The 12,603-nt window shown below is 40.8% G+C and overlaps 1 protein-coding gene across 1 annotated transcript in view; it reads right to left on the bottom strand.

Annotated features, from left to right (window-relative positions):
• The window catches only part of LOC124290487 (RNA cytidine acetyltransferase-like), a 204,524-nt gene that overhangs the window by 179,010 nt on the left and 12,911 nt on the right, over nt 1-12,603 (bottom strand). The window contains exon 3 of the mRNA XM_046727199.1: nt 6,209-6,380. Coding sequence (XP_046583155.1) covers nt 6,209-6,380 — 172 coding nt within the window. The remainder of the gene's footprint in view (nt 1-6,208; nt 6,381-12,603) is intronic.

Raw genomic sequence — 12,603 nt, 5'->3', positions numbered from 1 at the left:
TGAAGTCCAGACAGAATCTTGACTCATCTGTGAAGAGAACATTACGCCAGCGATTGACTCTCCAGTTACGTCGTTGGTTAGCCCAATTCAGTCTCTGTTGACGATGGTGTGCAGGCAGTGGGATACGTTGCACTGGTCTTCGACCTGAGACCTTCAGCATGGAGTCTGTTCCTCACTGTCTGTGTGGAGATTCTGTTCCCAGCAACTCTCTGGAGGTCATTCTGGAGAGATCTGGCTGTGGTGAACCTGTTCCGCCGGGCTAAGGTGGCCAAGTATCGGTCCTCTCTGGGAGTTGTCACCCTTGGGCGACCTGAGCGTGGTCTCTCAGTCATCAATCCGGTCTGTTGGTGACGAAGTGATCGCTCTGGAGATGACGCTTCGATGAACATTGAAATGGTTGGCAACAGCACTCTGGGTCTGACCCCCTGCACCATTCCAACAATTTGAGCAACTTCAATTGGTGTCAAGTGACGCCTAGCCATTTCTCAAATGTTACTGTCAACAATTTGTCGTTGCTGGCAGTTTTAACGCAATCAGAACGCATGTGCGACGTGTATAGCACATGTTTTCCATGCATTTTGCATGTGAGTTTTGAGGGTGGTTGCGTTCAGGCGGTGCTAACAATGTTATCAGAAAAACAATATGGGAAATGCTTTAAGTTCATCAATCGTAAAGGGTTCTCCTGCATGGCTTATATGCAAAGTAATAACTTCATATACCCATGAAGAAAATATGTGGAAAAAAATACTTGTTGCTTAACTTTTTGTGAGGAGTATACATGGGAACAGTGACAAGGGTAGGGTATTGTCTTATTGTTTTATGTACCATGCATTTGGGAGGTAGACACCCTGGTCCCTGTTTATTGCTGGTTTTGTGCGTTTGATGAAGATAGCTTCAATCAACTTGCGTTTTCGCCAGGCACTGATGTTTTTTGAGAGGACTTCAGTTTCCCAGTCAATTTCATGATCGGGATTATTCATAATGTGTTCAGAAACTGCAGATTTTAGATCTGATTTGTCCACTGAAGTTTTGTGCTCTTTCACACGTGTAGCTACTGGTCTGCCTGTCTCACCAATGTAGATGTCACCACAGTCACATTTCAGTTTATACACACAGCCTTTAGGGTTGGATATAGCGTGATTGCACCCCTTACCATTTGCACGTAGCAAAGTTTTAAGGGTTTTGACAGATGAGAAAGTGGTGTCAATGCTGGCCATTTTCTTTAGGAGTCTGCTGACTTGGTGGCTGATGTGTGTATAAACTGAAATGTGACTGTGGTGACATCTACATTGGTGAGACAGGCAGACCAGTAGCTACACGTGTGAAAGAGCACAAAACTTCAGTGGACAAATCAGATCTAAAATCTGCAGTTTCTGAACACATTATGAATAATCCCGATCATGAAATTGACTGGGAAACTGAAGTCCTCTCAAAAAACATCAGTGCCTGGCGTAAACGCAAGTTGATTGAAGCTATCTTCATCAAACGCACAAAACCAGCAATAAACAGGGACCAGGGTGTCTACCTCCCAAATGCATGGTACATAAAACAATAAGACAATACCCTACCCTCGTCACTGTTCCCATGTATAAAGCATAATTTCTATGTATACACTGCTATTACTTTACATTCTATACATTTATAAATACGTCTCTGTACATTTCTAATTCAATCAACAATTTTGCATAAGTATCTGCACAGTTCTAAATTGATCCATTAATTTTGCAGTAAATGACATCTCATATATTCATAATAACATGTATTCTATGAGCCATGTCATCTGTATCTATTGACCACCACATGTATTGTGTCGTCATAGCATTGTGACGTCACGGCCAGAGTTAACAGTTACTGTTCAGTTTACCTGATGATGGGGCCAGAACAAGCCCTGAAACGTTGTACTCGAGAATAAAAAGAAGATGTAACCCAGAAAAAAATCTCTATGTCCATCAAATATCATCTTCTAAAATGCCAATCAAGCATCTAATGTGTTATATAGTTTAGAGATAATATTTGCTGCAAGAGTCATCACAATATATGGTTGTGAGCTGAAAACAAATAATGCCAGTATCAATAAAATCAAAAGAAATAACAAATTCACAAAATGAACACATAAAACACTTGTTCAGCCATAACTTTTGTGAGGAATATGGGCTTCTATAATAATTACTCTGTTAAATAATTGTTTCAAGTAAGACCTGTTGAAGAAATAATGAAAAAAAAAGTTACCTTATACTTGTCAAATACAACACAACTAAAACATTTAATGTTTACCCCTTTAGCTGTCTCAATAAAACAATTACACAAATCGTGACAAAAACTTATTAACAAACTGATTTGGCCTTATCACACACAAACATTACTAATTCTTTGCAACAATTTCTCAGCTGTCAAAGCCTTGTTTTGTTGCTTTCACGTCACCTCATCATCTTGGATTCAATCAAATTTCTATATGCCTTTTAAGTTTATGCAAGAAGTCTCTTGCTTCTATATTTACTGTGTTGGTGGATTATGACATAATTTCCGGTTAATGGTATGTGTTCCGAAGGTATTGTAGAAGCAAAACTGAACTAATAATTCAAGTTAACATGATAACATTTATTTTCCCAACTGGCCAACTGAGGAACCAAATGTGATAACCTTTATGGGAAAAACAAACATAGTGAACAAATAACTTAATACAATGTATGTAAAATTTAGTGTTAATGAATGTCTTATTTACCCCGAAGACTCCACCCCTCTAGCCCTCGTCCCCCTAGCCCCATTGTTACAGGGGAGTGAGTACAGCTTACAGAACAGCCAGGCGAGGGGCTAGAGGTACTCATTAGTGGCTTGTAACAACAGAGGGCTAGGGGGATGGGGGATAGTGGAATGGTGCCTCCCCGAAATGTCTAAATTCTAACTCTTTCAATTTCCAACTGATTCTTACTGATTTAACTCTGAATTTCTAGCATCTAACTATCCTCAATGACCAAAATGGGCTGATTTCCAACACTTGATTCTGGGAGAATATGTTGTCCACTTACAGGCTATTCTTATGCAGTCAGTGTTTATGGAAATTTAACTTTGCGAAGTAACTGCGTTTCAATTAATGTTTTTAAATTCCATAAACACTAACTGAACGAGATGTGTTTGAGCAAACTCTGCCGAAGAGTTCCTCTGATGACATCACTGTAATGACCTGATGACGTCACTTCTGGTTAATGGTACTTCAGATGATGTCATGATGACGTCACGGTTTATATCTCGTCCACTAAATTCAAGACCAAGTTATAGCCCTGACAGGATATAACCCACTTCTGAAATTTTAGAAGAGATGCTTCCAGGATCACAACAATCAACCTCAGGTTACGCTTAATGTAAACTCACCTTTGGTGATAGCAGTATACTTCATCTCTGATGGTATCTCATCTAATAGTGATAATGTTTGGCCTGCAGGTTGTGCAAGCATGAAATCTTGATATCGGTCAAAATAAGATTGTTGCTGCCTAACCTGTGACGCGCCATGCTTTTCAAATTGTAATGGTAAGTTGGCTGTGCTCTATGATGAGTGTATTCTGTATGTTCCTATGAATGCTGAGAGCTGAAATTCAGATTTCTCCAGATGTACATAAAATCCCAAAATTTCAAAGTAAGCTTAAGATAGTGAGAGTCTTCAACACTGGCCTCTTCACCTGTATTTGGAGAAAGGAATTTGTCAAGATATCCGTTAATACTTAAGCGTTGCAGGTACAAATACACTAGGATTGCTGAGAGTCCATGTATAGCCAGACAGCTGTAGATATCCCAAACGGAACTACCTTTAACTTTAAGAGTCTCCTTGAGATGGCAAATGATTGATAGGAATGTACGAGTAAGCGACCTGAAGGTCTGTCGAGATCACAGAGTATACTGTTGGAGATGGTCTAACTTTGATTCTGAACAGACTCCGTCCAAAACTTGGAAGGTCATCTCAGGTATTCCCGGTTGCCTATGATCATCCTGAGTTCTGATGAATACTCCTTGGGGACAAGGAATACTTGAGAGTAAAACCCTGGCCTAGGATCCGAGGAGTCCAACTCAATGACAGCCTCCTTGTCCATGAGTATGTCTATGGTTGTCATCACTGCTGAAAGCTTGGGGTCCTGGTGTCATATTGGCTGTCATCCTCAGGCCCTTTTGCCAAATTGTATGCAATAAACATGCTTGATGACTGAGGATCGACTGGTCGGTTAGTGCTTTATACAGAGCGTTCTGGCTTTTTCTGTACAATGTTGGTATGGAACCTTGTCCCTTTAAAACAGAAACCGTCTCACCAGAATAGTTTTATTGGCCAGTAAAATTGCTAACCTAAATGAACTATATGAAGAAAGAGTTCTCAAGTCAGCCCGTAACATTATATCTCTCCACATCATCCCAGCCACTAGGAGTATAAATTACTGCCTTCTGGGCGCGGTTATTGTTTACCCCAATTTAAATCCAATCGTGCCATGAAATTCTTTGTTTCCACCAGTATTCATCTTTTAAATGATTCTTAGTGTTTGTCTCACCTTGTTAGCACGTTATATGTGTGTTATTTATTGTATGATAATAGTGTAATCATTTTATCAATGTTTGAGCTCTGTACTTTACACAAGAATGCCCTCATGGGTAAAAAAGTATTGTCATTGTCAAAGATTTCTGGATATGTGACGTAAAGATGGAGCGACTGCGGGGACCAGTGTAGTTGATCAGAGTGAGGATGGACCAACACATCATCTCAGCTGGGTAGAGGCACTGTGTCTGGATCGACAAGGCTTAACATATCAATCAACCAACTTCGAAAAGCAGTGTTATCTTCTAGGTAGATCGAAGCTTCTGTATTACTCATGGAAGAAACGCCAGTGGTGGGAACGCATAAGCGTTGAGGTCCTCCCAAGTGATCGCTAGGGTGTCCTGATCCCAGGCTAATGGGTCTGGGATTGGTGACACCAATCTGGATAACTGGTTGTTTAACCTGGATGCAAACAGATCTATCTGCCAGTTGGTAATCGGAAGGCAGATTGTCTTGAAGATCTGTGGGTGTATCTTCCATATTGTGACAAGTTATACATTCATGACAAATATACTTAGATGGGAGAAACCTGTCATTAATTGACAGTACAATAATTGACTATCGCAGATTTAACTACTGACTGACTGAGTTTAGTTTTACGCCGCTTTTAGCAATATTCCAGCAATATCACGGCGGGGGACACCAGAAATGGGCTTAACACATTGTGCCCATGTGGGGAATCGAACCCGGGTCTTCGGCGTGACGAGCCAACGCTTTAACCACTAGGCTACCCCACCGCCCCGCAGATTTAACTAAGATCAGTTGAGAGCACTGAGGGCAAGTCAGTTTTCTGCAGTACAACAATGTAAACATAAACATCGATATATTGTAATGAAATATTTTTGACTTACTGACAGTATGGTCTAATTAATTGGGCTCGCTGAGATCGGACTGAAGTTCCATTGTCATGTTGACAGTTATACGGGAAATGACCTCGTGTGACCCGGATATGAAGCTCTATATGATGAACTCGCTCTGACCTTACCCATGAAGCATCGGACTCTGCGGGACCCTGTCCGATGGCATCATCAATGTGATAAATAAGGGGGGTTGCACTTGCCGAGGGGCAGACGTGACGAGATGGCTGTACAGAGGCAGCAAAAATTGTAAGTGCGTAGGTTTGGTCACACACACTTAGTTACAGTAGACACTTTGTGTCACAGGTAACTTGCTATTCTGTCAGTTACTACTGTTCATATTTTTCATTGATAGGAATTGCATATTTTTCGTGTTTTATCGCCTAGAAACACTTGCCACGACTCTATATTTTGCAATGTAATGCACCATAATTCTTGATGCTGTGAGCTGTTGTTGGAATGCTCGCAAAACACTGAGTATTGAAATGATGGCATGTGTGATGTTGCGGAAAAAATAAAAAATGGACTTGAGCATGTCTGACTGGTGATTGTCGAATTTGTATCGTGTGTTTGCATTTTCGCGTTTGTCACCATGATCATGAGGTATAAGATAAGAATAAATCTGTATCGGCAGGAACTACTCTTACGTAATTCTTTTCTTTGGTGCTGGTAAGTTGGTGAAGCGCGAGCCAGCCGTACATATGCACAACATATGGAAACACAGAAAGCACAAAGTATTATACTTTGGGGTAACCATGAATAAAGCTTACAATATTACCTGAAGTATACACATGCCATATGTGTTGCCAAGAATCTTGTGGGTCTCATTGTAGTAGCAATAACGGATGTTGGTTGCAGCAATAAACAACTCAAATGGGTCATCTTCTTTTACATCTAACTTGCCAGACTTTATTTTCTTCTGTAGTTGTCGCATTCTCTTCTTACGATGACTGAAAGAAACACATCATATACTCAGTGACATTAATGAAGGGCCAAGCTATTGGTAACACTATTTCTTAAAAGTTACAAAATCTTCATTTATATACAACTGAATGCTTTACAAACTTTCTTAACAGTATGGAAAACCACATCAGCCCGTTGAAATGTCATTATTACGTTTTTAAACGTCCGATACATTCTTCTTACAAATGGCACATTTTTTATTCAAATTGTCAATATTGAAATCCACCTGCTACTTAATGTCAATGATTTGCACGTGCAAGTCGCTCTATCCATGGAAAATGGAGGACAATACACTTGCATTGATGCTTTCTCACTGTTGTTCACTGTTCAGACGCTTGCTGAAAGGGGTCAGGCTATAGGCCTTTTAGAATCTAGTCAAACTTAGTGACAAGTTGCTGTCCACTTTAATGTGAGTCAGAATGCTACTAGTAGACTGTGGCAGAGATTTTAAGCCAATGGTCCGTGGACTATGCATGTTGACCAGATCACCCCAGAGTCACAACATTCTGAGATGATAGGCACATGATTAACACTGCGTTATGAGACAGATTCCTTAATGCAGCCGATCTTCAGAAAGAACACTTCAATGTTAACAATGTAAGGATATCCAGGAGCACCGTTCATCAATGCTTAGGGGCAGCCGGACTCCACAGTAGGCAACCTGCAGTTCGTCCATCACTACCACGTCACAGGCACGTTTGAGATAGAGTAGACATTATGGCTGCTGGAATCAACGTCAAAGATCTGATGTGCTCTTCACAGATGAAAACAGATAGAATTTGTCCTTCTATGATGGTCGGCAGAGGATTTATTGTCGCAATGGAGAGCGAATCACAGATGCAAATGTGGCCATGCATAACCGATTTGGTGGGGGTCGGTCATGGTTTGGGCAGTGATAACTCCTACTGGATATCCTCCACTGCACACTGCACATTGTCGACAGTAATCTTACTGGACAGTGTTATCAGGACAAGATTCTGGCTCCTATAGCAGTACCATTCCAGCAAGCTATGCATGGCTTTTATGGTCGACCCTCTTTACTGTAAGACAACAACGCTAGGCCTCATAGGGCCAGAATTGTCGCGGAATTGCAGCAAGGTGTAGAGCAGATGGAGTGGCCAGCATGCTCGCCAGACCTCAACCCAATTGAGCATGCTTGGGATGAACTCGGTTGACGTGTGTACACAGAACCCAGCACCAGTGGACCTCACACAAAGTCAGCCGTCTAACCCTTTCAGCCACCACGACCTCGACAATCAGTACAAGAATCTGTACTTTACTAAGAAAGTGTAATCCCAAATATAGCATATGTTACATGGGACCATTTTCTAAATGGCATTGTAATCATAGCTGTTGGCCATGGGAGCCGTGCCAGTTTACACTTATTAGTCCAAAGTCTAGACTACCATTTGTCTGATTTCTACTGGTGTTCTGATGATCAATTATAATAAGAAATTGATTGGTTACCCTTTTCCAATGCAACAATCGATTGCAAACTGTCATAATCGAATTCTTATGAAAACAGTAATGAATACCCAACTCAGACAACAAGACAACTGGCAGTTACCGATAACTATGAAATCTATCCTCATTATTCACAGAAATCACAATAATATTGCGTCTACTCACGCCTCGAAGTGAACTGTAGTTGACAGAAAATGGATACATATATTGTTTTGCCAAATGTCATATTTATTGTAGCTGTCAATCACAACAAACTGGCATGTGTATTTCCTCTCATTCCATAAGCATACAACTTCCGCTTACATGTTAATGAGGGTATGTTTTTGGCTCCAACCGCGATAGCACCAATTTCCTATTATTCTCAACAATCACGAACTGATTACTGTCTTGTCTTCCATGGACCGCTAGTTTACAGTAACATTGGTGAAATGGCATGCCTATTTCACCTCATTCCTTGCGCATACAACTTCAGCTTACCATGTTCATGAGGGTCCGTGCCCATGAGAGTATAACCTTAGTGTTGATTATACATATTTTACATTTATAGAGCAAAACCTGTAAGTAAAACTACACAATGCTATAGTAAGGCCAGAAATGCTTGGAAAATGCTTTTTTGCAATTATTTGATAATGGTTGATATTTCAGATTCAAAACTCATATATAATCATTCATACCACCTCGACCTAATATGGCATATGAGTAATCACGATGTACCATTCCCTAATCATAATGATTACTCGTAAAATATCGAAACACTTCTAAGAAACAAACTATACTGTGACCCACCTGGCAGGCAGACAGGGTGACAGCGTTATGTAACGCATGGGCAGTACATGTCAGGGACCATCTCAAAATATCAAGTGTCAGTATCACTGCTGGTGGAGGAGTTGCCGGTTCAATGAAACTTTTATGGGTGAACAAGATTATCTATGCGATTTTAATTCAGACTTATTTACGTAATTATTTTGAATATCACTTCTACAAGAGTTCTATCTTTTTCACATATAGATGTTAAAAAAACCACACAACTTTTTACAATCATTTACAGTCATCCCTCGCGATAACGCGCTTCTGCGATACCGCGGATTCGGTTAAACCGCGGGGTAAAGCATGGCTCCCAAAAAGTTCATGTGAATACATGTTGCGTAACAAGAGCAAAGCACTGACCGTATAATCCGTCCATAACAACACGTGTTCTCCATATCTAACTGGGATCGTCAATTGATCCTTGATTGTTAAATAAACATCTACCTCATATGTTGTTGCATTATCTGTTGCTTGAGTAAATTAATGAGATCAGCTGTTTGAACTGTCTAAACTAATTTGAACATCAAACATGCCGCGTGTTGTCGTTGGAGTTACAACATGGTGGATGCCTGCTCAGTGTCAACCGGAGTGGAATCCGGACAATAACCGGAAAAAAATTAGAATCACATCAAATATGAAAAAGAAAACATTCTCAGTACAGAGAACCTGAAACAAAGCACTTTGTAACAGTTTCCATTAAGCTGTAATCACATTACGCTGTAATCATATTCATAATAGAAGTGAGTGCTGAAATCATTTTCGGTATAAAAGTTCAGGTCGCAGTTGTTCTGTACCATATGTGAATTTCACCATGGCATCTACAAAGTACAAACGTTAAGCTTACACAGAGAAATTGGCCCTTATCAAGAGAGTTAGGAATGGAGAGTCACAGGCCAGCGTGAGTCGCAGCACTGGAGTCCCGTCAGGCACCCTCAGGGGCTGGTTAAAAGATGAGGAGAAGTTGAAGGGATTCATGATGGAGACGGAAGATATCGGAGGTCTTGGCTTAAAGAAGGCTAAGACAGCATACGACACGACGCTGGACAAAGCCCTTTTTACATGGTTTACACAGTCGAGACATGACGGAACACAAATATCTGGGGAGATTGTGAAAATTCAAGCTCAAAAGTTTTCCAGACAGATTCATGGATCCGAGGACACTTTCAAGGCCAATAATTATAGTCTGTATTTCAAAACTAGAGTTTGTAATTAGAATATTTACGAATGTTGTTAAAACGCCAAAATTTCCTCCTGTGAAGTCACTCTTCAAGTGCATTTTTTCATCTGAGCTTTAATATCCAACTAGGTAGAGTCGTACATATATTCATATTTGTGCTTTTATCTTGTGTCAAATTCATCATAATGATATTGAAGCCAAAAAGCATTTTCCAAGCATTTCTGGCCTTACTTTAGGATATATACTGAGTCAAAAAAGAAACTTCACATTCTTTCTTCAGGGCACTATAAAAGAACAAGAGATGGTTAGATGGTTAAATTGTTATTATTTCATTGCTGAGATCTGTGTGATGTACTCGATACACTGACAGTGCCATAATCAGTTCCATTAGGTTACACCGCCGTTCCAAAACATGGGTATACAGAATGTCAAGTCACAAGAATAAAAATGCATCCCAAACGTGCTCTATTGGATTAAGGTCAGGGGACCTCGATGGCCAGTTCATGACGTTGATTCCAACGTTTTGAAGGAAATTTCGTGTCAACATCGCGGTATGCGGCCGAGCATTATCATGCTGGAACTGTAGACCTGGGCCATGAGCCGCCATGAAAGGAACGAGTTCAGGGGTGAGCACCTGGTCGCGGTAAGCAGCAGCTGTGAGGTTTCCACGGATGACCAGAAGTCGGGAACGGTTGTTCCCACAGAAAGCACCCCACACCATGCAACTTCCGCCCCCGAATCTGTCGACTTCCTGTACACAACATTGGGCATACCGTTCACGGCGCCGTCTCCAGACTCTATGCCTGCCATCCGCGCGACTCTGAGGGTAAACCTCGATTCATCGCTAAAGATCGACTTCGATTCCAGTCTCTCTGGGTCCATCGGAGGTGACGTTGGGCCCACAGCAGACGCGTTGACGTTGATGAAACGGCATCAATATTGGCCCACGATATGGACGCCGAGAATGGAGATTGGCAGCCCGCGAACCGATTTCGAATGGTCTGTGAGGACAATCGACCTCTAAACATCTCATCCCTGGTTCGTGTAGCCGGCAGAAATCTGTCACGTAGGTGATGTAGGACGATTTGACGGTCTTCTGCTCGTGGACGTCACACATGGATCGACCCGACCTTTGGGCGATCAGAAGTGGTGCCAGTTTGTTGTAGACGACCTCGCAAAGTCATACACAGTAATGCGACGGCTGCATCCCCTTGCTCTTGCGGCGTCAATAACTGATCTTCCCGCTTGCAACATGCCAACGGCACGTTCACGCTGCACATTTGACAATCGTGGCATTTCAAGTACCGTTAGAACTGTGGTTTAAAAGTGTTTTTTTCAATTCTTGAGGCCAATGCAAACACGTGCATATGATGAAAACTTCGATGCGAAGATCACGTGATCGACTGCACGTGCAAAACCTGATTTGGCACTAACGTCATTTGCACGACGAATGGATGGGTTTGAGTGGGTTTTGCTAACCTTTTTTTAGAGTCGAAAGATAGGGATCCCATTTCGGATACATAGATGTATCATCAGAAAAAAATTATTCATTATTTTTCAAATTACATTTTGTGAAGTTTCTTTTTTGACTCAGTATATTTCACCTGGTAAAATAATAGTTTTAGATATTATATTTGACCCATCACTGCATCAGAACTAGCTGCCTCACGTAAGTACTCAAACACCTTTTACAATTTATTTATGATTATACAACCAATTTTAACTTATGGGAGGGTCAATTTAATGTTTTATCCTTTTCTGATAACTATAGCTCTTATGTTTAAATTCATGCTAAAAACTATAAAAAAATATTAGAAGAATGTGCATTTATAATCAGCCACACATGTGATGCCCAACTCTTTCCATAGCTGTTTTAAGCAGTATTTTTGCAGCTGTTGGGGTAATGACATTTTGATTCAAAGTTGAAACGTCACAATAAATAGGATGAAAAATTCAAACTTCTCTGCTGATGCAATATACCAATCATACAAACCAAAGTAGTTTACATGAAGACATAAAAATACAAAACATACAAATAAAATTTTCAAAAGAGCAAAAGCTGAAATTGCCCTTTTCCATACAACAACCCATTAGCATGTATAATTTTATCTCAGAACACGTAATTTTCTGAATAAAATTGATATTTTATACTTATCCTGACTCATGCTTATTGCTTGTCTCCTTCCTCTTGTGAACGTTAGTGGAACACTTGTATCTCCTATTGAAGCTCCCTTCAATAAAAACAGACGTAAAATCACCACTCACCATGAGTTATCTGTCTGGCCGTTTTGGCGGGAAAAGTGGCGGCACCGCTCCCAAATGCTTCACTCTCTCCGAATTATGAGCCCGACACTTAAATTTGCAGGGAATAAGTCAGGATAAGTATAAAATATCAATTTTATTCAGAAAATTACATATTTTTCCTTATCCTGACTCATGCTTATTGCTTGTAGAATCCGGCGGATTTGGTGGTGGGTCAAGCTACTTCTGGTTTCATGTAGGGATTTACGTCTTGCATACACCCCTTTGGGAACTTCCTGGTAGCACTTCTTTTACTGCTAGGCTCTGCTGCTGCTGTAACCCTTCACTTCCAGCTGTCTCTGATGGGGGGACCACAATTGTTAACTTTTGGTCCTGGCTTCTGTTAACATTTATGTGGATTTTGAAAGTCCATCTCTGATGCGAGCATCAAGTGGAGAAGCGACTCTTTCCTGTACGAGTATGTCCTTACAAGTACTGGGTCATATCACTTATGCTAGTCT

The sequence above is a fragment of the Haliotis rubra genome, unplaced genomic scaffold (assembly GCF_003918875.1).
Source record: "Haliotis rubra isolate DU_JTF1 unplaced genomic scaffold, ASM391887v1 Scf467, whole genome shotgun sequence".
Classification (NCBI taxonomy): Eukaryota; Metazoa; Mollusca; class Gastropoda; order Lepetellida; family Haliotidae; genus Haliotis; species Haliotis rubra.
Note: the sequence above shows the minus strand (reverse complement) of the source record. Positions and strands in the feature narration are given on the sequence as shown.